We start from the raw sequence: 23,521 nt of genomic DNA, 5'->3' as shown, positions 1-23,521 counted from the left end.
TTTTATCTGGTTTGTGCTTAGTGGGACTATTATTTGTTTTTCAACAGGACAATGACCCAACACACCTCCAGGCTGTGTAAGGGCTATTTCACCAAGAAGGAGAGTGATGAAGTGCTGCATCAGATGACCTGGCCTTCACAATCACCCGACCTCAACCCAATTGAGATGGTTTGGGATGACTTGGACCGCGGAGCGCTGGAAAAGCTGCCAACAAGTGCTCTGCATATGTGGGAACTCCTTAAAGATGTTGGAAAAGCATTCCAGGTGAAGCTAGTTGAAAGAATGCCAAGAGTGATCAATGCAAAGAGTGATCAATGCAAAGGGTGGCTACCTTGAAGAAAATATATATTGATTTGTTTAACACTTTTTTGGTTACTACATGATTCAATGTGTGTTATTTCATAGTTTTGATGTATTCACTATTATTCTACAATGTAGAAAATAGTAAAATAAAATAAAAACCCTTGAATGAGTAGGTGTGTCCAAAGTTTTGACTTGTAATGTATATAGTAGGCTTACTACTTTGTGTATTTCATATCGCTTATTCTTATTTCTCGTGTATTTTCTTTCAAGTTTTACATTGTTATTGATGATTGCAAAGTTGGGTTTTGAGTTTGCAAGAAAGGCATTTCACTGTACTTGTGCATGTGACATTAAAACTTGAAACAGGACAACACACACACACACACACACACACACACACACACACACACACACTTCTACTCTAACAGATGCAGCAGCATCCAGTGCCCCTAATTACTGACCTGTGTGTGATAGATGTAGGAGGAACGAGGGCTACGTATAAAATCCAAAATGAAGGCAGCATCCTGTTAGCATAGGAAGAGGGATACACCACAGGACGAAAAACCCAAAGTCCATCAACAGGAAAAGAAGGAAAGGAGAGAAAGTTGGGGAAGGAGAGAAGGAAACAAAAGCAAAGCGAAACCCCATAATAAGGAAGCAAAGATAAACCCCTATAAAACGGCAAACCAACATTCCATACACACCAACAACAAAGAATGCCCACAACCAAAACGCCCCAATTGAGCTCCCTTTTACCCAAGCCGGAAATTGAGCTCCCTTTTACCCAGGCCGGAAATTGAGCTCCCTTTTACCCAGGCCGGAAATTGAGCTCCCTTTTACCCAGGCCGGAAATTGAGCTCCCTTTTACCCAGGCCGGAAATTGAGCTCCCTTTTACCCAAGACAGAAAGCCCTTGATCATTGTGTTCCTTCCCAAAACCACACAAAGACACCCACCTTGCGAGGGCTGTCCACATATGTAGTGGTCATGGTGGCAGTGGAAGACTCACTGGTGGCAGCTGAGGGTTTCCCCTGTTGTTGCTGCTCCTCTAGAGTCCTGCAGACAGGAAATGCATCATCATTGTGAGACCGGTACCTTCAATGTCAGATACCCTGTGCTTCTAATAATTTGGAAACACACAAGGTTCCATTGAAAGCACACAGACAGGACAACTACACTCACTTTTGGTTCTGCTCCAACTCCAGGAGAGCTGATAAAGCGGAGGTGCCTTTCTTGCCCAGAGGGGGCGCTACAGGCTCCGGAGGGTAGGCAGAGAGAGGACCAGTCACCTGCAAACCCTTCATCGCTGGTCCTTTCTACAGACAGAATGAGAGGGGAAGACAACAACATTGGCGTAGGATCATTGTTCCTGGCAGTCAGTTTCCCTCTTAGCTGGGTTTGCAAGACTGCTCAATCACATCTTTTGAGTTTTTTTTGTCTTTTGAAATGAGTAAGACAGTGTTTTAGGGTGTTACCCTGATGATCCTGTCAGAGCGGTGGCGTCTGCGGATGCGGTTGAGTCCCTCCAGGAAGCGGATGAAGCCATCCAGCAAGGCCCAGTCCCCGGTGCCCGTCATGCCCTCTCTGCCCGCCACCGTGCCCACTCCCTCCCCGTAAACGTCCCAGTGCCCCTCCCCGTCCGCCACACGTCTAGCTCCCCCGGCCGGCAGCAGCAGGAAGCGGGTCCGCCAGAACTTCAGAGAGTCTATCAAACTATGGCACACGACCAGTAAAAATTAGAGTTATTTGGAAGTGTGACATACATACACACTGAACAAAAATAGAAATGCAACACGTACATTTATTTTTACATTTAACCTTTATTTAACTAGGCAGGTCAGTTAATAACAAATTCTTATTTACAATGACGGCCTACCCCGGACAAACCCGGACGACGCTGGGCCAATTTTGCTCCGCCCTATGGGACTCCCAATCACGGCCGGATGTGATACAGCCTGGAATCGAACCAGGGTATCTGTAGTGACACCTCAAGGACTAAGATGCAGTGCCTTAGACTGCTGCGCCACTCGTGTTGGTTGCATGTTTCACGAGGTGAAATAAAAGATCCCAGAAATGTTCCATACACACTAAAATCTTAACTCTCTCAAATGTTGTGCACAAATTAGTTTACATTCCTGTTAATAAGCATTTGTCCTATGCCAAGATAATCCATCCACCTGACAGGTGTGGCATATCAAGAAGATGATTAAACAGCATGATCATTACACAGGTGCACCTGGTGCTGGGGACATTAAAACACCACTCGAAAATGTGCAGTTTTGTCACACACAATTCCACAGATGACTTAAGTTCAGGGAGAATGCAATTGGCATGCTGACTGCAGGAATGTCCACCAGAGCTGTTGTCAGAGAATTGAATGTTAATTTCTCTACCATAAGCTGCTTCCAACGTCGTTTGAGAATTTGGCAGTACGTCAAACCAGCCTCACAACCACAGACCACGTGTAACCACACCACCCCAGGACCTCCACATCCAGTTTCATAAACTGCGGGATCGTCTGAGACCAGCCACCCGGACAGCTGATGAAACTGAGGAGTATTTCTGTCTGTAATAAAGCCTTTTGTGGGGACAAACATATTTCTCCCCAGTGGGTGGGCCTGGCTCCCAAGTGGGTGGGCCTATGCCCTCCCAGGCCCAGTCATGTGAAATCCATAGATTCGGGCCTAATGAATGTGTTAAAGCCTTCCCTGGGGCTGAACATGGCTCTGTGTGTGACTGTGTGTTTGCTGAGCATAGGTACCTGAAGTCCTCAGAGCCAGCAGAGCAGATGTACTGGTCCAGATAGTTCCACTTGTACTCCTCCAGTCTCTCGTGACCAAACTCCACCCAACAGGACAGGAAGTGGGCGTCAGAGTGAGGGGGGCACAGACTGTAGGTGTACTGGATCTGGGCCGACTCATACGGGTACCTGACACACACACACCACAGGTGAGTGACATGCAAAAAGTACAGTTTGATGATTTAGCTGGGAGTATGGATCTAATGTAAGGCTGGAGACTTACTTGGGAAGGTAGCGGGTAACAGTGATGATTTTATCCTTCAGGCAGACTTTATGGAAGGTACGGCCCATACTGAGCCAGTACAGACTCTCCTCCTCTTCTGGCCTGCGCCGAGAGACCAGCCCTGAGAAGGAGGAAGAGAGAGAGAGGGTAAATGACTGCACTTGGTCCAAACTGAGATAACTGTGGTTTACCAAATGATTACATTATGCAAGTGAATATGCCGTATAACAGACTCATTAGCCTCTCTACGTGAACAGTGTCAGTCTGCTAACTGTGACTGTGGTGTTATTAGGTAACTGTGTCAGAGCTGAGCCACAGGCCCGGACAGAGACAGTATAGAACACCTCTGGTGTAGAGTGGACTACTGCTGAGGGGCGGGGCCACAGCGGGCTGGGGTTTCCTTTTGTTTGGTTGGACGATGATCTGGTAGCCCTGCATCAGCCGCTGACAGATAAACTCCTCAAACACCTGAGGGGCACTCATCACCGGGGCCTCATCATCCCGCCTGAGACAGAGAGAGACAGGGTGAGACCCTGCATGTACCTGCTGGTCTAGTAGTTGCTATATATTTCTCAGTAGACCATGCAGTCAGTCAGTGTTGCAGAAGTCATTTTGTATACTACGTGAGGTGTGCGTGTACTCCGCGTGTTACATTTTCTACCCCTCCAGGTCAGTGTGTGGCAGCATGTTGTACCAGCCCTCAGTGTAGTCGTTCTACAGTGTGTGTGTGTATTTTTGGTTTTACTATCCTTGTTTTGACCAGTAGAACATTTGGACAAGTGGGGACATTTCACCAGTCCCCACAAGGAAAAGGCTATTTTAGGCTTACAGTTAGGGGATAGGTTTAGGGTTAGGGAAAATAGGAATTTGAATGGGAATCAATTGTTTGGTTCCCACAAGGACAGTAAAACAAACATGTGTCCTGTACCTCTCCAGGTCAGTGTGTGGCAGGAGGTCGTAGCAGCCCTCAGTGTAGTCGTTCTGCAGGGTCTGCCATTCAGGGAAGTAGTCGGTGGTGAGAGGCAGACAGGCGGGTGTGGTCAGAGACTTCCAGTCTACCCCCACCGTGCAACAGAAGCTGGGCACTGTCGGGGGGGCAGACAGCAGCAGGGCTTCAGGGGAACCCCCGCCACACACACACGGAGCCAACCAGACAAAAATACCATACGTACATACATACATCACAGAGACAGACACAAACAAACAAGTGCCCCGTGGCAAACACACATACCACCCAACAGGGTGCATTTTGTGGACGAGGAGGAGGTAAGGAAATAGGAAAAGGACAAGCAAAAGAGAGAAATACATTTGGAATGAAAGGAAGGTGTGCAGAGGTGGTTGATAAAGTAGGAGGAGGGGAAAGTGTGGAACAAAGATACAGGTTGGAATGATAAAAAGAGTGGCGTGGGAAAAACAACAGCCAACGACAGACAGAAACAAACAAAAAGTAGAGAAAGAGAGAGGGAGAGAGAAAAGAGAGGGAAGGAAAAAAAGAGAAGAGGGTTATTCTCATTGCCTTCATTACACCTGATGATGATTCCAGTGTCATTGACAGAAGTGGAGCTCTGATCAACACATGCAGGAGATTGAGGCTCTGTGACAATCGACCTGGCAATCTGTGATGATGTGATAAGCAGTGATCTCATCAGCAGTGTGATTACAACACATGCACGCATATATGACTCATACAAACACATATGTTATATATACACACACAGTACATGCAAAACAAACACACTGCACATGCCACAGAGAAATGGACTGAAAGTCATGCGTTTACATTTTAGTCATTTAGCAGACACTCTTATCCAGAGCAATTAGGGTTAAGTGCCTTGCTCAAGGTCACAGACAGATTTGTCACTTAGTCAGCTCGGGGATTCGAACCTTTTGGTTACTGGTCCAACGCTCTTAACCGCTAGGCTACCCATGCAGACAGTCAGGAGTCTCACTCACACACACACACACACACACACACACACACACACACACACCTGGAAGAGGCTAATTAAGCACATACACTTGAGAGCAGAGACTATAATATTATTATGTATGATAGAGTAAAAGATAGCAGATACACTGAGGAGAGAGATGTGAAGCCTGAGGGAGAAAATGGAGGAAGCCGAGAAAGAGTTAGAGAAGCTGGAAGATAGAGAATGGAAGTGAGAGATACTCAGATGTAGAGAGAAGGACGTTAGAGATAGGGGGGGTGGGTGCGTGACCCAATAACGTGTGACCCTTTATGAACCCTAGTCTTTCCCTCACAGACAGACACCGAACGGAGGATTCAGCCAATCAGGGGTTCAGCTGAATAAGCTCTCAGTTCATGTGAGGGCTTATTCCAATTATCAGTTCGGCTGTCAGGCAATGTTCACAACCAAACTGATAGGATATTGTGTACATGACATGTGTGTGACTGTGTCAAAGTGTGTCTGTGTAGTGAGTGTGTTTTCTTTCTTAGGGCAGCAGACTCACTTGGATCCGGACTGCCAGAGGAAAAGTCCTCCAACGAGGAGCCACGGTTTACCGGTGTTCCTGCACAGACGTTATCAGCATTAAAACCAACCGCGTGACCATCAACCATATAACATTAAGAGAAAAGATAGTTGGCAGGGTTTGTGTGTGATGTATAACAATGCTTATATAGTGAGTCAGATGCACTAGTGTGTGTGTGAATGTACCAGTGCTGTTGCTGCTGGCTGGGCTGCCATGAGTATACTCCTCCATCCCTCCGCTGGAGTACAGCCCATTTTCTCCTGCCTGTCGTCTCTCTGAGGCTGTCCGTCTGAACACACAGTCCACAGGGGGGAAATAATCAATAGACAACTATAATTACAAATTTTTTTTTTAAAGGGGGCATGACCTTCCCCTGGGGCGTGTCTAACCTGCCAGTGGCTTCATGATAGGCCAGTTCCAAGAGTTCAGCGGAGGTGTGGGCGGGGTCTCTCTGCTCGCTGCCCTGCAGTTCAGCCATGTTCTGTCTGGTCTGGTGGTGGATCTGGATGGCCTCTCCTGACGGACCTGGAACACATCCATTACACATTAATTACGTTCCACGTGAAAGATGTCCTGTACTGGAACGTATGCATTGTACCTGTAGCATCATGACTGCCCTGTGCTTGTGGTACACTGATACTTCTATTTTGTATTATTATCTCAAAATGCGCGTCAGCCAATTAGAATCGTCAATGTAGTCGGACGTGCTAAAATGCTACATGTCAGCTGTTCCCATTACATAACCTGGCACATTTAGCCCTATGCTAACCTGACCAGGTGGTAGTGATTATTTAATGTAACAAATTCCACATCAGCCTATCAAAGATCTTAGACTATATATCCACCAGCCCAACGGCATTTCTTAAAATAGGTTAACTTGGCCACCAGAGATATTTTAAACCTCCAAATGTTACTTTTGTTTCACTTGGTCGGTCATAAGTGTAGTGTGTCAATATTGCATGATACATCCTTGACTAAGATATGTATCTTAATATGTAACCGTGAATTTGCGGGGTACTGTAACCGCGGGTTTGAGGCTCCCTCACATCCAAGCTTTTTTGTTAAAGGACAAAACATTTCACTTCTGGTCCTCAATGCTCGATTCAAATAACGCACTTGATTATTAGCAGAGCTTGACTACAAGACTGAAGACAGATGCAGCTCCTTATTAAATGTATTCTTAATCTTAATTTTCAATGTGTTAGATGCACTTCCCTTCGCAACACACAATAAATGTGATGCAGGCCGATGCAGAATTACAGAAAACAATCATGTCCAGCTGGTGTTGTCAGAACAGAGCTAAGTGTGCCATGTTATTTTAAGGGAAAAGCTAACATTCAGCGTTCTATCACGTGCAACTACGTCAAAGATTTTAATTGGCTGATGCGGATTCTGAGACAGAGAAAAAGTTTAAACTAGCGGGTTTCAGTCTGTATCTAATTCTAAGTGGATGAAGGGGTGTGTGTGTGTGTGTGTGTGTTTGTGTCCTCACCCACAGGGAAGGTGTGCATCCAGCGCCTGCGGTTGGAGGTGAGCTTCATGGGCATGCGTGAGGGGGCGAAGGGGTTAATGAGGGCCCTCTGAGGGGTGTAGCCCCCTGGGCGCACATGGAGGGTGGACTCAGCACTCCCCACAGTGAACCTCCCCGGAGCACTGGAGTCCCGCTGAGATTCCATCATCTTCTCCAACAACTCTGAGAGAGAAACAGAGAGACATTAGCACAGTTGTAATAAACACTTATGGCTACTCAGCACATGAATCGATACCACATCCTCACGATTAAACATCACACTAATTACTCATACAAGGGGTTTATTCCTGGTACCTCTGGTGCTGGTGTAGCCCAGGGAGCTGCTGACCTCTCCGTACTGGGCTGGGGGCAGACGGGGGATCAGCAGGATGTTGGACACCCTGCCCAGGCTGTCATCAGAGGCCAGGCTCCGCTGCTCGTCAGGCCCACAAGAGCGGACAGGGGGAGACACACCGCCCCCTAGAACCCCACTCACATCCGCAGACCCCCAGCTTCTCCTTCCACTCACTTCCCTCTCTCGGACCACCCTAGAAGACCGTCACACTGAGTTACTCCTATCCTTACTCTTAACTCTATTCATTGGAAGTGTGCAATAAATGTGTGGTTGGGTTTAAGCGGCACCTGAAGTTGGTGCTCCTCTGGGCTCGGGACGGCCCGGGGAGTCTGAACACCTGTGCATCATGGGCATCGTAGTCCACCTGGATGGGAAGGCTGTTCTCGTCCTTCGGAGCCCCAAGAGCTGAAAGAGGCAATGAAGAAGAGGCACAGTTTGTTAGAGAAGAAAAGGAAATGATAGTTCATCGCAGGGGGGTTTAATCAATAAACACATTCTCTCTTACTGTGCTCTTTGTTGTTCTTGAATTTTTCTGCATGGAGCTAGACATAAACAGATGGAGAAAATAAATGACAGGTGAGCTGAAAGCCTAATTCAAAATATTGTCTGCATCTGGATTAGGTCTATATATGTACCTTGCGTCCTGCCAGCTTGATGCGAGGAGTGAAGCAGCTGCAGGAGTTCTGGCTTTTGGATGTGTAAAAGCTGTGGTCATGGTAACAGAAAGAGATAACATCAGAAAAACATCCCTTCCTTTCTCTAAAACCCATTCATCTCTTCACCAGGAATATTCAACAGTCTCCCATCCTGAAGTATATGAACCTCGCTTACCCATATTACCCTTCCTCTGTCCTCCTCCATCTCTCCATCTCTATCCGGAAGCTGTGTCTGTCTGGTCTTACCTGTGGTTGATCCAGTGGGGCAGGTTGTAGTCATCCCCCAGTCGTGAGTCTCCAGGCACTGTCCTGTTGTGCAGCTTGTTAACATCATAGGGAAAACATACAGTAACCATCCAATACAAAGACGGTGACATATTGTAGAAAATCATAACTCAGAAAACAGTAGCAATAACAGACATTCTGTATCTGCACATCAGACCCGGGAAGAAAATAGTTTTATTTTGTAGTTTATTTGAAAATACCAACTCTTCAAATAATCAAGGTAGTCAAATATAATTTATATACAGTTTCAACTAAAAGGCAGCTATTTTCTTTGATATTCAAATACAGGTCTTAGAAAACCAAATCATATTTTAAGGTATTTGAAAACATGAAAGTTATTTGAAAACCACAACAGTTAGTTGAATTAGTCTGAATATAATAAAACACATGGTTTGGATGGCTCATAGATATTAATATAGCCTATAGCCTAGAATTAAATACATGGAGGACATGGAATCACCTCAACATTAGACTAGACACTTTTTGCAGCTTCAAAATGACTGACAAAGGTAAATTAGTAAGGTAATACAGTAACACTTGACATCAGGTTCTTATACATGTGTAGTAACTTAGTGATTATTAAAAAAGCGAAGTTATATAGGACTTCGGAAATAGCTTTATAATAATGGAGTTATTACATAATTGGAATAAAGAACAGTAACTATGACTTGTGTACAGTAGTTACAAAACTCAGCTCATTGCAATGCAATTCAAATGCATTGACCAAAGTATTTTGTATGCAAATAAAATGTTGCTCAAAAGGTAATGAGATTTTTATTAAAACAGGCACAAGAACAGTTTATTTAAAGTGTTAATGAGAATGCTAAAAGTAACAAAATATGGCTATTATGTTTTGAAAGGAAACTAAATATCCCAAAACTGCCTTCTACTTTTTTTTGTCACTTTCTGAGATGTGTATTTAAATTGTTTTAAAAAGTAGTCATTTTTGAGGATCTGTTTTCAGACAGATGTAGTCACCGCCAAAGTAACAATTTGTTCCCCGTCCACAAAGCAGTTAAAACAGGTCTGCTGCACATCGACTTGAGTCCAAATAATTTGGTCATAATGATGATAGAGGCATTTCCAGGGTTTAAAGAAAAAATGTATCCATGACAAACTTAAGTCCATCTCAGGCAAACTTTTTGGCTCGAGGGCCACATTGGGAGGGTCGCACAGATTTTTTATAGACAGATTTCTTTGTCAGAATTGATTTGCGGGCCAGAAAAAGGGCAATTATTTGAAAATATATAGGTCCATTATCATTTCTCCAAACGTTCTAGTTTTAGATGTTCAAGTGTGGCTGGAGCTTTTTTTTTAAACCCAAAATAATAAAAAATACAATTGTTTACTAAAACCCTCATGCGTCATCCATATTACAGAAATCCGTCGCAGTGAAGGAGAACTTTAACCTCTGAGTTTATATTTGGCTTCAGTCAGTCTTACCTTAAATAGAGGCACTGCATGAAGTGGCTGCTCTCCCATACACACCAAGTCTACACCGATACCTGGCAAAGGAAAACAAAATGTCAGAATAATCCCTTTAGTCCTATCACCTTCTAATAGCAAATAATTTATGAGCATCAACAATGTACAGTGCTTCAGAAAGTATTCAGACCCCTTGACCTTTTCAACATTTTGTTAGGTTACAGCCTTGTTCTAAAATTGGTTACTTTTTTCTCATTAATCTACATTCAATATCCCATAATTACAAAGCAAAAGCAGGTTTTTATAGATTTCGCAAATGTATAAAAAAAATCCCAAAACAGAAATATCACATTTACATAAAGTATTTAGACCCTTTACTCAGTACTTTGTGGATGCACCTTTGGCAGCAATTACAGCAATGAGTCTTCTGGGGAATGACGCTACAAGCTTGGCACACCTGTATTTAGACCCTCTCAAGCTCTGTCAGGTTGGATGGGGAGCGTCGCAGCACAGCTATTTTCAGATCTCTCCAGCGATGTTCGATCGGGTTCAAGTCCAGCCACTGGCTGGGCCACTCAAGGACATTCAGAGACTTGTCCCAAAGCCACTCCTGCATTGTCTTGGCTGTGTGCTTAGGGTCATTGTCCTGTTGGAAGGTGAACCTTCAGCCCATTCTGAGGTCCTGAGCACTCTGGAGCAGGTTTTCATCAAGGATCTCTCTGTACTTTGCTCCGTTCATCTTTGCCTCGATCCTGACTAGTCTCCCAGTCCCTGCCTCTGAAAAACACACCCACAGCCTGAAGCTGCTGCCACTATGCTTCACCGTAGGGATGGTGCCAGGTTTCCTCCAGACGTGACACTTGGCATTCAGGCCAAAGAGTTGAATCTTGGTTTCATCAGACCAGAGAATCTTGTTTCTCATGGTCTGAGAGTCTTTAGGTGCCTTTTGCCAAACTCCAAGCGGGCTGTCATGTGCCTTTTACTGATAAATTGCTTCTGTCTGGCCACCCTACCATAAAGGCCTGATTGGTGGAGCGCTTCAGAGATGGTTGTCCTTCTGTAAGGTTCTCCCATCTCCACAGAAGAACTCTGGAGCTCTGTCAGAATGACCATCGGGTTCTTGGTCACCTCCCTGACCAAGGCCCTTCTCCTCCGATTGCAGTTTAGCCGGGCGGCCAGCTATAGGAAGAGTCTTGGTGGTTTAAGAATGATGGAGGCCACTGTGTTCTTGGGGACCTTCAATGATGCAGAAATGTTTTGGTACCCTTCCCCAGATCTGAGCCTAGACACAATCCTGTCTAGGAGCTCTACGGACAATTCCATCGACCTCATGGCTTAGTTTTTGCTCTGACATGCACTGTCAACTGTGGGACCTTATATAGACAGGTGTGTGCCTTCCCAAAACATGTCCAATCAATTGAATTTACCACAGGTGGACTCCAATCAAGTTGTAGAAACATCTCAAGGACGATCAATGGAAACAGGATGCACCTGAGCTCAATTTTGAGTAGCATAGCAAAGGGTCTGAATACTTAAGTAAATACGTTTGTGTTTTTTTTCTTCTTTGTATAAATTAGCAAAAAAACATTTCAAAACCTCTTTTCACTTTGTCATTATGGGGTATTGTATGTAGATTGCTGAGGATTAAAATAAGGCTGTAACGTAGCAAAGTGTGGAAAAGGTTAAGGGATCTGAATACTTTCAGAAGGCACTGTATATGACTGTCCATCCCATTACTGCTGTTATAACTACCTACCATTGTCAATCATGCGCTGCTTGGTTAGGATCATGAGCAGTCGGTCCACTTCAAACACGCCCACCCCCGGCGTGATGACCACAGACATCTGACCGGTGCGGTCAAAGTTGCGGTTTATGTAGTGCTTGTCAAAGACTGTGAAAGTCACAGTACCGTATTTAAGTCATAAGGAGACAAGATGATATGTGGCTCAATATGAACACTGAGCATCACACAAAATAATGAGGAGATGACACACTCACCGTTGAAAGACAGGTTAATGGCCTCAAGGTAATTCCCCTGAGCAGCAGTAGAGTTATGGCCGGAGGGGAAACCAACTATCACAACAATAACCACATGTACACAAGTAAACATAAATAATATGGTAACGTTCATAAGTGCCCTGCTCATAACGTTAAATGTACAAAGTTGTGTCTGATTCATTACCCGCTTCTTTTAGCCGCACCAAGACAGGATACTGAATGAAGAGCTTCTTGATGGTGACCAGTAGAGAGGTCCACTCATCACGTCTCTCAGTCTGAGCCACTACCCTACAAAGACACAACACAAGAGAAACACCATGAGTCAGTCAGACCGTTGACAGATGAGGGAAAGAGTTCAACTGGTAACTAAAACTAGAAATCAGTAGACATACAAAATCGGACATTGTGAAAATAGAATTGAAATAGACAATGAGGCTTAAAGACAGAAAACCTGTAGAAATCTTCATAGAAACGGCCTTCGTGGTCCTGTCTGATGGAACCTCTCAATATCTCAGGAAACTCCTCTACAGAAGATGGGAAGAAAAACAGAACATTTAATCTAATAATAGCTAGCAGGTGATATTCCTGATGTCTCATGAAAACAGAAATAAAAGGGCTCACCCAAGGTTTTAGCATTGTAGAAAGTGCGTGAGAAAAGCACCACTGTCACTTCATGGCTGCAATACCTCTCCTGAAAAGTCAACAAAATCTCACTAGGATAAATACCTTTAGAACTGCATTGTTTAATGCAGGGGTGGGCAATTCCAGTCCTCGAGGGCCTGATTGGTGTCACAGTTTTGCCCCAGCCCCAGCTAACACACCTGACTCCAATAATCACCTAATCACGATCTTCAGTTTAAAATGCAATTTGATTAATCAGCTGTGTTTGCTAGGGATAGAAAAAAAAGTGCGACACCAATCAGGCCCTTGAGGACTGGAGTTGCCCACCCCTGGTTTAATGCCTATAAATCTGTTGATTAAGTTGAATTAATGGGTTTATGCATTGCAAGTGTAACACAGAACATAAGTCACAAACCTTCCATTTGGCAAAAAGATCAGACAAAAAACCACTGACTGCTTTCTCAAAGTAGAGATCCCCTGAAAACAAATGAAAACGTTATTTTCCTCCTCATTGACAAACTACAGGGCTCATTGCTCAATGCCAATCTCAGTACACCACCCACTCACTCAAGACAGAAGAAACACAGCCTCAATCTCACACACTCAACAATACCAACACCTGATAACCTGGGATAGAAGAGAAACTAACCGTAGATATCAAAGTCCCACATTTCGCAGCTCATCTGGATGAAGATGTACACCATGGCAGAGGTCGACCTGAACACCACCTGCATTAAACACCACAAATATGAAAAGGCACTATCGTAGGGAGACTGGAGAACATATTAAGTAACTACATACAGTGTCCTGCAATATCTTAATAGACAGTTACCTTTGAAGGTGACATTGCTTACCCTGGTGTCTTCACTGATGTAGCCACAGGTGACTTTCTCTCCTTTCACCCATAACTCACTGGCCTGGGCTCTGAGGGTAACAGAGACAGGATACAAAGTAAGGGACAGAAGCTCACATAATAACATATTTACACATGAAATAGCATATTTATTATTATTAATGCATTAAGAATGGTATTGCATACCTGATCCCTGCAAATTCCACTTTCTGGGTCACATAAGCACAGGTGCTCACCTAAGATAAATATAGTTAATGAAGTTCTAATAGGCACATATTCAAGAAGTAGGCTACCTTAACAAAACACCAATAGCATATACAGAGGTATTCAAACAGACTCCCTCTCACCAGACTCTTCTTCAGGCGCCACATGTCTCCCCTTCCAATGTATTGGTCTTTGAACGTGAGCTCTACAAGGTCCAGAGTTACATCCTACCACAGAAATCCATATATAGCATGAGCTCACTTTAAAAATCATCTTGAACAATGTAATTCAATCAAATACTATTGGAAGTATGATTCATGGAAAAAACACCTTTGGATCCACAATGTTTACAATGACATCCTGGTATGCCCGGAGTTTGAAGGCTTGCGCCACCGTCTGGTCCACACTGATTGTCTCTGGAGGAGAGGATGAATGCATTGTATTTAGGCTACAGATTTACTGCTGAGCTTTCCTTGTACATGTAATTTACAATCAAATGGGATATTGATCAGTTCATTAGCTAGGTTCTATAGGGGCTTCCCCTAAAACTGGAGGAAATGCGTCATGCTTTACCTTTCTGGAGGTCTTCTTTGAGACTCTTCACCTGCAGCAAGAGAGGGCTGTTGGAAAATGAGGAGAATCTATCATAATTTTGGACCAATACACAGACCCAGGCAAAAGATAACTTTTTGGCATGCATCCTCACCTGTATTCATCTGTGGGGTGTGCAATCTCAATGATGTCCCCAAGGGAAACTTGAGGGAACACCTTGGGGTTCACCACCAGCTCATCATCTGTGTATAAGGACGGGTTATTGTTAACGACAGAACAGCATTCATTTCACCCAACACATGATAAATCAATGTGAACCGTTTTACACCGTCACTGAAAGGAATTCACTCACCACTGCCTCCAAAGCCTTTCTTGTGCACCACGAGTTTGTATGTTTTATTCTTCATGATGAACAAGCTAAAGAAGGCACACCGAATGCATGTTATATCACCTTTCGGTTACACCCAACTATCTCAAACCGAAGAAACGAGAAGTTGTGTAGACACAAATAACACCCTATCAGTAACACAGGGCTCCACGCATGGGACACCACTGACTTGACGGACTCGTTATGGTGGCTAACGTTTGCTGCTACAGCTAACTTGTGAGCTTTTAGCAAATTACATCTACCTGGAAACACAACGTGAGAAAATGCACACAAAAGTTGGATGAAGTTCAGACTTGCCTTTACAACGCATTAATATGAAAAATAGGTTAAACGTTATTGAAATTAGACGTTTCGTATATTGTTGTTTTTACTGCACAGCGAGGGTTCAACTTCCTGAAAAACATGGCGTGTTCCCGCCCATAGATTATAAAGTCATTCAACGATTGGTTTCTTGTCAGTTGTTGACGCTAGCCGATTGGGTGTTCCAAAAACAGAGTACCAAGTGGTATTGGCTACTGTGGGTGCGTTCGTAAATTCACTCTGGCCATCTACTCCGCTTTCTGAGAAATCTCGTCTGAGTGTGTCAGAGCGTAGAATAAATGCTGAATTTAGAACGCTCAACACCCGTTGAATACGTCCGGTGTCGGTAAACTTCGGCAAAAAAAACGTTATTAAATTGTTGTCAGCAGCACAGTTACAGTCACCGGGAATGGATAACATGAAACAGCCTAAACCACTTCTGCAAGGGAGAGTAAAATGGTGAGAGTGAAGTATTCTCTCGTTTGTGTCTTGGAGTAGCTAGCAAGCTAGCCAACGTTAGCTTGGGTGCTTGACTGCCGTTGGGAGGCCAGAACGCTCGGATCAACCCTACTCCTCAACCTGTGTGCCCTCTGAACGCTCCGAATTTACGAATGGACAATCTGACTACGCTCTGGATTTACTAATGGACAATCTGACAACGCTCTGGATTTACGAACGCCCAGAGCGCACTTTGAGCGCGATCTGGCACTCCAGAATGATTTTACGAACACACTCTGGGTGTACTTCATTTTCATTCCCGTGCACTTTAACACAGATTATTTATATTAACCACATACTCTAGTGACCGCTCTAACAATGAAAAAAAATTATTCAACAATGGAAGGCAGTAGGGAGGAGGCAAGACCATTCTAGACAATGTGAGGACAGATACTCGTGTGCAAAACGGTTTCCACTAGTTACCACAGCCAAAAGTCAAAATCGGCTATATCGTAATTTAAGGTTAGGGGCAGGCATAAGGTTACCAATGTGGTTAAGGTTAGGTTTAAAAATCATATTTTAAGAAGAGAAACTGTAGAAATAGGCGGGAGTTATGACTTTGTGGCTGTGGTAACCAATGACGAGAAGGCACAACTCCTATTTAACGTGTTTTTTTGTCTTATATCAATACACTCGTAACAACCTAATCATTACGAAACTTATATTTGGTCAAATAAGCCACAAGTAGCAAATAAGTCATTCCTTTTTTTGTTAACCAAATTCGACACTCTCATAGACCTCCATAAAAAAAACGCCACAATTACGCCACTTTCTAGAGAAGACAGATTTTGGGCCCAGTTATCGCTTTCACTTCCCCTTTTCCTCTGTGACTCTAGTCCCCTTGGCCAGGGATGGGACTCAGTCGGGTCCAAATTTACTGTTGCGAGGTAGAATACACAAGATGCAATTTCGAAATTTGGTTGTGCGTGAACAGTTTTTCTCTTATGTCAGTCACTGATACTCACTCAATTAGCCCATGTCAGCTAAACATTTATAGATTGGTAAATTAGCCAGCTATCTAAACTTGTAGTAATCAAGGTCGAATTAGAGCCCCCATTGATTTTGTTAGTCTCACTCTCTCCACCCTATGGCATAATGTGTAGAATAGCAGGAAATTCGCTGTAAAACTGCTCATTTCCTCTCTGCCCCATGGCAAATGAGTAAAATTGCACGAAATTAAACCTAAAACTTAAAAATGTGCATGAAATTAGTTCTAAAATTGCTAAATATTCTCTCCGCACCATGGCAAAATGTGTGGAATTGCAGCAAAATGGCTTTAAAACAGCAACATCTTCTCCACACCCCATGGCAAAAGTGAATAATTTACACAACATTTTGTTATCTATCTGGGGTGAAACTACGGCCCCTCGCGATGACTTCAGATTATTTGTGGCCCCCACCAACATCAAAGTTGCCCATCCCTGCCCTATGCGGACGAAAGCAGGGAGGGAGGAGCGCCCTCAAATCGAACAGTAAAATGTGCCGGTCAGCCATTTTGTCAACAAGGCAGCATAGTTTCATCGTCCAGAAATAAATGATAGAATTTTCTGACTATTTTTCATTGGGAAGGCAGATAAAGTATTTTTATCAAAAGCAATCCCTTTTGCATGGGAAAACACAGAATCCTAGTAATTACTACACATGCTTAATTACATCTCTTTTGTTTTGAGCAGACTTCACCGTGGGCTTTGAACAGGGTACCTGACTCAGGTCTGGGAGGCAGCCCGGTTCCAAATCGAATGCAATCAACTTTCATCTGGTGCAAAACCCGCCTACACGTGCTCCCGAGATCCCCTGGGGGGGGGGGGTTCAATTAATCTCGCCCGGGCGCCCATGTAGGCGTGTTTTGCACTGGCTGAAAGTTGATTGCATTCGATTTGAAACCGTCCTTCCACCCAAACATGAGCCAGGTGCCTGCGAAGTGACATAATTAAGCACGTGTAGTAATGAGCAGGATTCAGAGTTTACTGTTTTCACATGCAAAAGTGGTGGCTTTTGATAAAAATGGTTTATCTGCCTTTCCAATGAAAACTAGATTGAAAATTCTCACATTTATTTTATGGAAAAGAGATGTTATATGTTTCTGGATGATGGCTTCTTGACAACATGACCGAGTGGCGCAGATTACAGTTCCATTTAAGAAAGGTGATCCTCCCTCCCTGCTTTCTAACCCCCTCGCTGGTGGAGTTCAATTGGCATGGCCTGGGTCAGTGGAAATGTCCCTTAAGGACCAATGGAGTGGTCTAAAATGACCCAAACTCCACCTACGGGGGTACCGGGCCATGTAAAACGAACCCGACCATTGTTTCAGCCATAGAGATCCTCATTCCATATTCTATGGTTCCAGCATACACTTCTGTTGCCCTAGGTTTGGGATTTCTTAAGACTAACAGCAGCAGTTTGGGCTCCCGAGTGGCGCAGCGGTCTAAGGGACTGCATCTCAGTGCTAGAGGCGTCACGACAGACCCTGGTTCGATTCCAGGCTGTATCACAACCGGCCATGATTGGGAGTCCCAATGGGCGGTGCACAACTGGCCCAGCGTCGTCCGGGTTAGGGTTTGGCCGGGGTAGGCCGTCATTGTAAATAAGAATTTGTTCTTAACTGACTTGCCTAGTTAAATATATATATTTTCTAACATAGTGATGTCCTACTACTCTAATAATGAATAAGATATTTAACCTCAAGTAATCATACAATAAAACGTTTCTAGTGTTACAGGGTAGGAACCATTTTGGGGACCATGCTGTCTTGAGCAATTGTTTTGGGTGTGGTCAAATTTGTTCATACGGTATGCTTGTTTCTCTGTATCAGTGTGTTTATTCAAATTGTACAGAATATGTATCTCTTAACAAGTTATGCCACTGCAATAATGTCTTGTTTGCAGTTCATTTTTTGTGTTTGGAGAGATGTTGATGGGGGTCCAAGCAGTATATTGAACCCTAGCTACAGAATTGTAACGGGATATATGATGCTCCATATCGCCAGTGCTTATTGTGGAGCTCCTGCACCTAAATGTAAACAGTTCCGGCATCCAAAATGAGTTCCAGCACCTATTTTAGTCCAAGTCAAGCACTGCATATCTCTATTACAGCTTCGCACAGAAGTAACCTGTGCAATACTTTCTTCATTCTCAATTTAGAAGAATTGTGTAACTTATCAATAGTTTATAACTGTCTGTGTCCAGTTGCAGGTGGTCCTCCAAAAACCAGAGAAAATTCAGAATTATATTAAATCCACTTTTTGCACAGAGTGCATCAGAGTGCAAAAAGGGAACAAAGTTCCCTAACCAATTTAGCTGTCAGACATCTTGCATTTCCCAACATCTTTCTTCTTTGATGAGGTTTAAGAGTGGTTGGCATCTAATAAATGTTGCATTACTGCCACCTACTAGACTGGAGTATAACTCCCTTATACATTGCTTGAAAAAAACATGGGGAAAAAAGAAAGAAATCAACAAATACTCTACCATCTACCCTACACTTACTAAAAACCCACCACCCTACTCGACTATTTAAAACAATCTAGTCCTTCACAACATCTTTGCAGGAACAAGTCGTTTTTATGCGCTGCGGCCACAGCCAAATTAAGAAGTAGATGACAGCGCGACCAAAACAGAGATCTACACACATGCAAGAGGCAAAACATGGATTTAATATAATTCTGAATTGTGTCTGGTTTTTGGAGAACCACCTGCAACTGGACTTGGACATTTATAAGATACACTTTTCTTTGCCAATGGAGATAGAAGAAAGTATCCCCAAGCACAGGGTTAGTTGAACAGCATCACATATCTTGTTACACAATGTTGTAGCTAATTGAACCTGTCCTCCATTGAGGTGATTCTTTAAGTTCATGCATTTGTATTTCTTGAATTTACTGTTTGTGTAAATGCGGTGGCTAACTGTTCTTTGTTTTCTTTAATGCCGAATTGTTTTGTCACTGTTTTTGGTCAGTTGTGAACTCGGTCAGCAACTAGCTCTGTAGCACTTTACAAAGTGAGAGTCATCCACTGAAAGGAACTGAGATATTTAGATGTCATGAAGACCCATACAAAAATATGAAACTTTATTTTGATAAGGGGTAATGTCATCACCAGCCAGCTCTGTCTCTGTGCAGAAACAATTCAGCCTAGGAACGAGGTTAGCAGTAATAACAAAAATACGCAATAAAATTATTGTAAATGTATCTGCAGAATGTTAGGGCTACACAATACATAATGATAATACAGTATATTACATAAACTATCAAACCACTTCTTCTACAAATGAGTCTGAAATGCACCCTAATTTCCAAAATTCGACAAAATACTGAATTCATAAAATACTTTACAATGCATATAATAAAGGTCATTGATGACCGGATTAAAATCAAGAAGTTGATACATTATATCCCAAAATGGCAGTACTAAATGATGATTATAAAGGCTGTAGACACTTGTGTGTGTCCACGTATGAATGATACCAGTGAAGACTGAGAAATAGAGGCACATGTCAGTCACAGCTCTTTCCACTTTTAAAATCCACTATTTCAACATCTTTCTACACATCTCACTCTCCTTCCTTCTCTTGACTCCTACTTCAAGTCCTCTTCTCTTTCCTCAGCAGCAATTCGTATTCACTGCTTTGGACTGGGGCTCCTCCAGGTTGGCTCTGTCAGATTCTAAAGGGAAAGATACCAAGAACATCAATACAGAGTATTGCAATTTACAACCTCAATTCAAGTCCAATCTGAGATGAGCAACTGACAACATATTTATTCCCAAAGCTTTAAATAAACATCCACTATTTTCCTCTCTATATATGTCCCTCCACCTACACTCTCTGACCCAAACCCCTCTGTTGCCCTTTGAGTTGTCTCTTACTGATGCTGTCTCCTCCTCCAATTCGAGTGGAGGTGATCCCTCTCTCCATGTCCTTCAGTACAGAGTCTTCAAAGGCCAGAGATGCCACCCGGAAGAAGAACCCCTGCACGTTCTCCCCTACACAGTCACACCGATAGTGAGTGTCATTATCATATCATCAAAATGCTTATTTACAGTAACAAGACAAGCAGCTGCATTGAAAGCACATGGCCCAGACACACTCCATACAGTGAAACAGCTCTGATTACACAATAAGCACATTGCACACCTGGAGACCATCTCTTTGTAATTCTCCTGTGGTCTCTAAAACCACAGCTATGCTTGTGTGTATTAGGTCGTTGTTGGGGAATTGTTAGATTACTTGTTAGATATTACTGCACTGTCGGAACTAGAAGCACAAGCATTTCGCTACACTCGCATTAACATCTGCTAACCATGTTTATGTGACGGATAACATTTGATTTGATATGCTAACGTCAACATGAACATCGCAATGAAGTCATGGTTTCATGTTATAATAGGGTTTTTTGCTCATAAAATACCTGTCTTGGCCGAAACAGACCAAAACTCAGCTTTCATTTTAGTTGCTATCTTGATGGCGTCTCTCTCAGTCCTCCGGCGCTCCTCTGGAGCCTTGGGCACAGAGAGAGAAAAGATTCATCAATTGTATTTGAAAGCATAGAAAAGAGCCACAAGACAGAGCTAATGGATATGGTTCTTCATTACGGATATGGGGGGGGAAAAAGCATATTATACACCTATGTGTGCCTATCTACAATATCTATCTATCTGCCAAGAACCATGTACATATTTGTGCACTCACAAGTAGGTCACTCTTGGTTCCAACCAGGAAAACAGAACAGGAGCCAGGTTCATTCTCCCTCATGGCCTCATCTAACCACTGCCTGCGAGCGATAAAGAGACATTTCATTTGAGAGGACATTTTACTTTGATTGTTCTGATTTATCTTTGTGCTCGCTCTTGATTTCATATTATATTAAATACACCTACCATGAGTGCTCCAAGCTCTTAATGTCTGCCATGTCAAATACTGTGATTATCACTGTAATAAAAAACACAGAGGCTTAGATACAGCAACAGGGTTTCCATATTCTACAATGGCTGCGTTTACACAGGCAGTCCAAACCTGATCTTTTTTTTACTAATTAGTCTTTTGACCAATCACATCAGATCTTTTCACATCAGATCTTTTTCAGAGCTGTGAAACTAGTGAAAAAAAGAACAGAATCGGGCTCCCTGTGTAAACGCAGCCAAAGGCATCTCACTGGCTGCCTCTGTCTTACCTTGAGCTCCTCTGTAGTATGCTGAAGCGATGCATTTGAATTTTTCCTGGCCAGCTGTGTCCCAGCTATATAGAGAAAGAGAAGGAAAAAAAATCACTTTCGAATACAAGTAAAGAATAACAAGTTTCTAATAAAATAATAAAGCACATAATCAAACTGAAACCAGAGCATGACCCTCACTCACATCTGAAGGGAGAATGGAGCTCCTGAGAGCTCAAACCTCTCAATCTCAAAGTCCACTCCTATGGTAGCCTTGTAGTCTCTGTCAAATACATCTTTGCAGAACCTGAAAATGCAGCACAGAATATACAAACATGTTAGAAGGCTGTTTACCACCTAAAAGGAACATGATATAGCAGCCAGGTCGCAAGCTGAATACTTTACCGGTTTATTAGGCAGGTCTTGCCCACATTAAGGTCACCAACAACCACTGCTTTAGACATCTTCAGTCTGTCCCATCTTCAAAGGAAATATTGAACAGCTAAATCCAGTGTTGCTTTTCCAGATAAATCCAATACCAATCAATAAGTGAATCAGTCAGACATGAATCAATCAATTCATCTAACCAGGCAACTCACCCCTGATGCCTGTCGGCTCTTTCTTTGCAGGCAGCCTTGGCCCTGGTATCCCAGTCCTCCTTAATCTGCAGACAGGCCTGTGGAGTATAACACTGGAAACAACAGTCGCATCAACGTTAACAGACATCACTCTCCGACGTACAATCACACAGAAGAGTTTAAATGCATTGTTTGGTATCTGGAATGAAAACAATAATGCAGCACTGACGTTTATTTTGTTATGAGCTTCCATCTGACATACTGAAGGCATTTTTAATGGTGTGTCATGAAAATACCAGCTGTCTACGAAGTCTTGCTGTTCCAGTTATTCCTGCTGACATTACTGTAAAAGCGCTTCTCATATCCAGGCTTGAAAAATGTCACTCAAACTCCCCTGAACTTTTAATTTAATCTACTTTTGAAACGGCACCAAGAGACTGTGGGGGGGAAATACCTAAATCCTTGCGTATTAGGAATACAGTATGTGTGCAACATCCTCTGAAGCTTTTGCAGCCCTGGCAATTTACATTTTCACTACTTATTTGACGAGACAATTTAAAATACATAAAATGTTACATCAGGCAATGCATACATATGTCAAAATTGTCGCGGATACATATCCAAAAAAAAGTCAGGACACTTGTTTCTATTGTGGTCCTATATTACCTACTCAGAATACTGTCCTGACCAAGAAGAGTTTAGGTGTCACTGCATGCTGTTAGAACATATGAGTTGGGCCTACTCAACAACAGCTGACAGAGAGGCTTCATTGGGTACAGTAGGTTACTAGACAACATTAACTTTATTAGTGCCGTTTTCAGAAATAGCCAGCCCTGTGATCACACACTCAGACAACTGTAAGCCCCTGTGTGGATGTCACACGGTTTCAATAACACCAACCACATACTGTTGCCCCCTCCATTCCAACCTGTTTTGAATGACAGCACCTGTGACTTTTAACAAACGGTACAGCAGAGCCACTAAAACATTATGGGAGCTTTGAGTTGATCCAGATGGCTAACAGGCTGGTAGCAGGTTGCTGGTGTGTGCTCAGGTACCTTTGGGAACTTGGATATGACCCTGTCTCTGCTTACAGGTGGTGGGAAGTGCATCATCCCGTTCCTCATCTCCTGCATTATGGTAAGGCTGTGTGGTGGTCTGCCTGTGAACGAGAATCCTGGCTATGACCAGTGCAAAGTACTGATTAGCTAAATGAATTCCCATGCCGTAAGTGTGCAGACTCCTGTGAAGGGTGCACCCCCTTCTCTAAAACACTGCAGTATGATTATTCACACATCAATAACTATACTGGAGTGTTTTAGGGAAGGGGCTTCG

At 43.3% G+C, this 23,521-nt stretch overlaps 2 protein-coding genes across 17 annotated transcripts in view; both read right to left on the bottom strand.

The window, feature by feature from the left end:
• Positions 1 to 15,733, bottom strand: part of depdc5 (DEP domain containing 5, GATOR1 subcomplex subunit) — a 28,886-nt gene extending 13,153 nt beyond the window's left edge. For 2 of the 9 annotated variants that reach the window (XR_001319568.2, XM_045690379.1), the window contains exons 1-32: positions 14,630 to 15,733; positions 14,432 to 14,519; positions 14,299 to 14,345; positions 14,056 to 14,141; positions 13,869 to 13,952; positions 13,708 to 13,757; positions 13,523 to 13,592; positions 13,318 to 13,396; positions 13,084 to 13,145; positions 12,669 to 12,738; positions 12,499 to 12,571; positions 12,232 to 12,335; positions 12,048 to 12,122; positions 11,806 to 11,940; positions 10,068 to 10,129; positions 8,586 to 8,659; positions 8,319 to 8,388; positions 8,189 to 8,225; positions 7,971 to 8,088; positions 7,644 to 7,876; positions 7,311 to 7,511; positions 6,208 to 6,343; positions 6,004 to 6,107; positions 5,798 to 5,857; positions 4,254 to 4,437; positions 3,670 to 3,830; positions 3,326 to 3,446; positions 3,064 to 3,231; positions 1,778 to 2,015; positions 1,485 to 1,618; positions 1,259 to 1,358; positions 765 to 827 (exon numbers count right to left, since the gene is read on the bottom strand). Coding sequence is in view for 7 of the 9 variants with exons in the window: in XM_045690379.1 (XP_045546335.1) it covers positions 765 to 827; positions 1,259 to 1,358; positions 1,485 to 1,618; positions 1,778 to 2,015; positions 3,064 to 3,231; positions 3,326 to 3,446; positions 3,670 to 3,830; positions 4,254 to 4,437; positions 5,798 to 5,857; positions 6,004 to 6,107; positions 6,208 to 6,343; positions 7,311 to 7,511; positions 7,644 to 7,876; positions 7,971 to 8,088; positions 8,189 to 8,225; positions 8,319 to 8,388; positions 8,586 to 8,659; positions 10,068 to 10,129; positions 11,806 to 11,940; positions 12,048 to 12,122; positions 12,232 to 12,335; positions 12,499 to 12,571; positions 12,669 to 12,738; positions 13,084 to 13,145; positions 13,318 to 13,396; positions 13,523 to 13,592; positions 13,708 to 13,757; positions 13,869 to 13,952; positions 14,056 to 14,141; positions 14,299 to 14,345; positions 14,432 to 14,519; positions 14,630 to 14,684 (3,342 nt within the window). In the remaining 2 variants the exon portion in view is untranslated. Of the gene's footprint in view, positions 1 to 764; positions 828 to 1,258; positions 1,359 to 1,484; positions 1,619 to 1,777; positions 2,016 to 3,063; positions 3,232 to 3,325; positions 3,447 to 3,669; positions 3,831 to 4,253; positions 4,438 to 5,797; positions 5,858 to 6,003; positions 6,108 to 6,207; positions 6,344 to 7,310; positions 7,512 to 7,643; positions 7,877 to 7,970; positions 8,089 to 8,188; positions 8,226 to 8,318; positions 8,389 to 8,585; positions 8,660 to 10,067; positions 10,130 to 11,805; positions 11,941 to 12,047; positions 12,123 to 12,231; positions 12,336 to 12,498; positions 12,572 to 12,668; positions 12,739 to 13,083; positions 13,146 to 13,317; positions 13,397 to 13,500; positions 13,593 to 13,707; positions 13,758 to 13,868; positions 13,953 to 14,055; positions 14,142 to 14,298; positions 14,346 to 14,431; positions 14,520 to 14,629 lie in introns of those variants that run through there. The other 7 variants (XM_014131491.2, XM_014131499.2, XM_045690352.1 and 4 more) reach the window with 6 other exon arrangements.
• A 3,781-nt stretch (positions 15,734 to 19,514) lies between these two features.
• The window catches only part of rab36 (RAB36, member RAS oncogene family), a 65,179-nt gene continuing 61,172 nt past the window's right edge, over positions 19,515 to 23,521 (bottom strand). For 6 of the 8 annotated variants that reach the window (XM_045690396.1, XM_045690389.1, XM_045690394.1 and 3 more), the window contains 10 exons: positions 23,245 to 23,367; positions 22,208 to 22,299; positions 22,014 to 22,088; positions 21,814 to 21,915; positions 21,630 to 21,694; positions 21,337 to 21,388; positions 21,149 to 21,230; positions 20,868 to 20,958; positions 20,326 to 20,442; positions 19,515 to 20,123 (listed from right to left, as the gene is read on the bottom strand). In XM_045690396.1, coding sequence (XP_045546352.1) covers positions 20,062 to 20,123; positions 20,326 to 20,442; positions 20,868 to 20,958; positions 21,149 to 21,230; positions 21,337 to 21,388; positions 21,630 to 21,694; positions 21,814 to 21,915; positions 22,014 to 22,088; positions 22,208 to 22,299; positions 23,245 to 23,367 — 861 coding nt within the window. In that variant the 3' untranslated portion in view covers positions 19,515 to 20,061. The remainder of the gene's footprint in view (positions 20,124 to 20,325; positions 20,443 to 20,867; positions 20,959 to 21,148; positions 21,231 to 21,336; positions 21,389 to 21,629; positions 21,695 to 21,813; positions 21,916 to 22,013; positions 22,089 to 22,207; positions 22,300 to 23,244; positions 23,368 to 23,521) is intronic. The other 2 variants (XM_014131606.2, XM_014131614.2) reach the window with 2 other exon arrangements.

The sequence above is a fragment of the Salmo salar genome, chromosome ssa01, assembly GCF_905237065.1.
Source record: "Salmo salar chromosome ssa01, Ssal_v3.1, whole genome shotgun sequence".
In the NCBI taxonomy this organism is placed as follows: domain Eukaryota; kingdom Metazoa; phylum Chordata; class Actinopteri; order Salmoniformes; family Salmonidae; genus Salmo; species Salmo salar.
The sequence above is the reverse complement of the archived record's forward strand: the minus strand, read 5'-3'. Positions and strand labels throughout refer to the sequence as shown.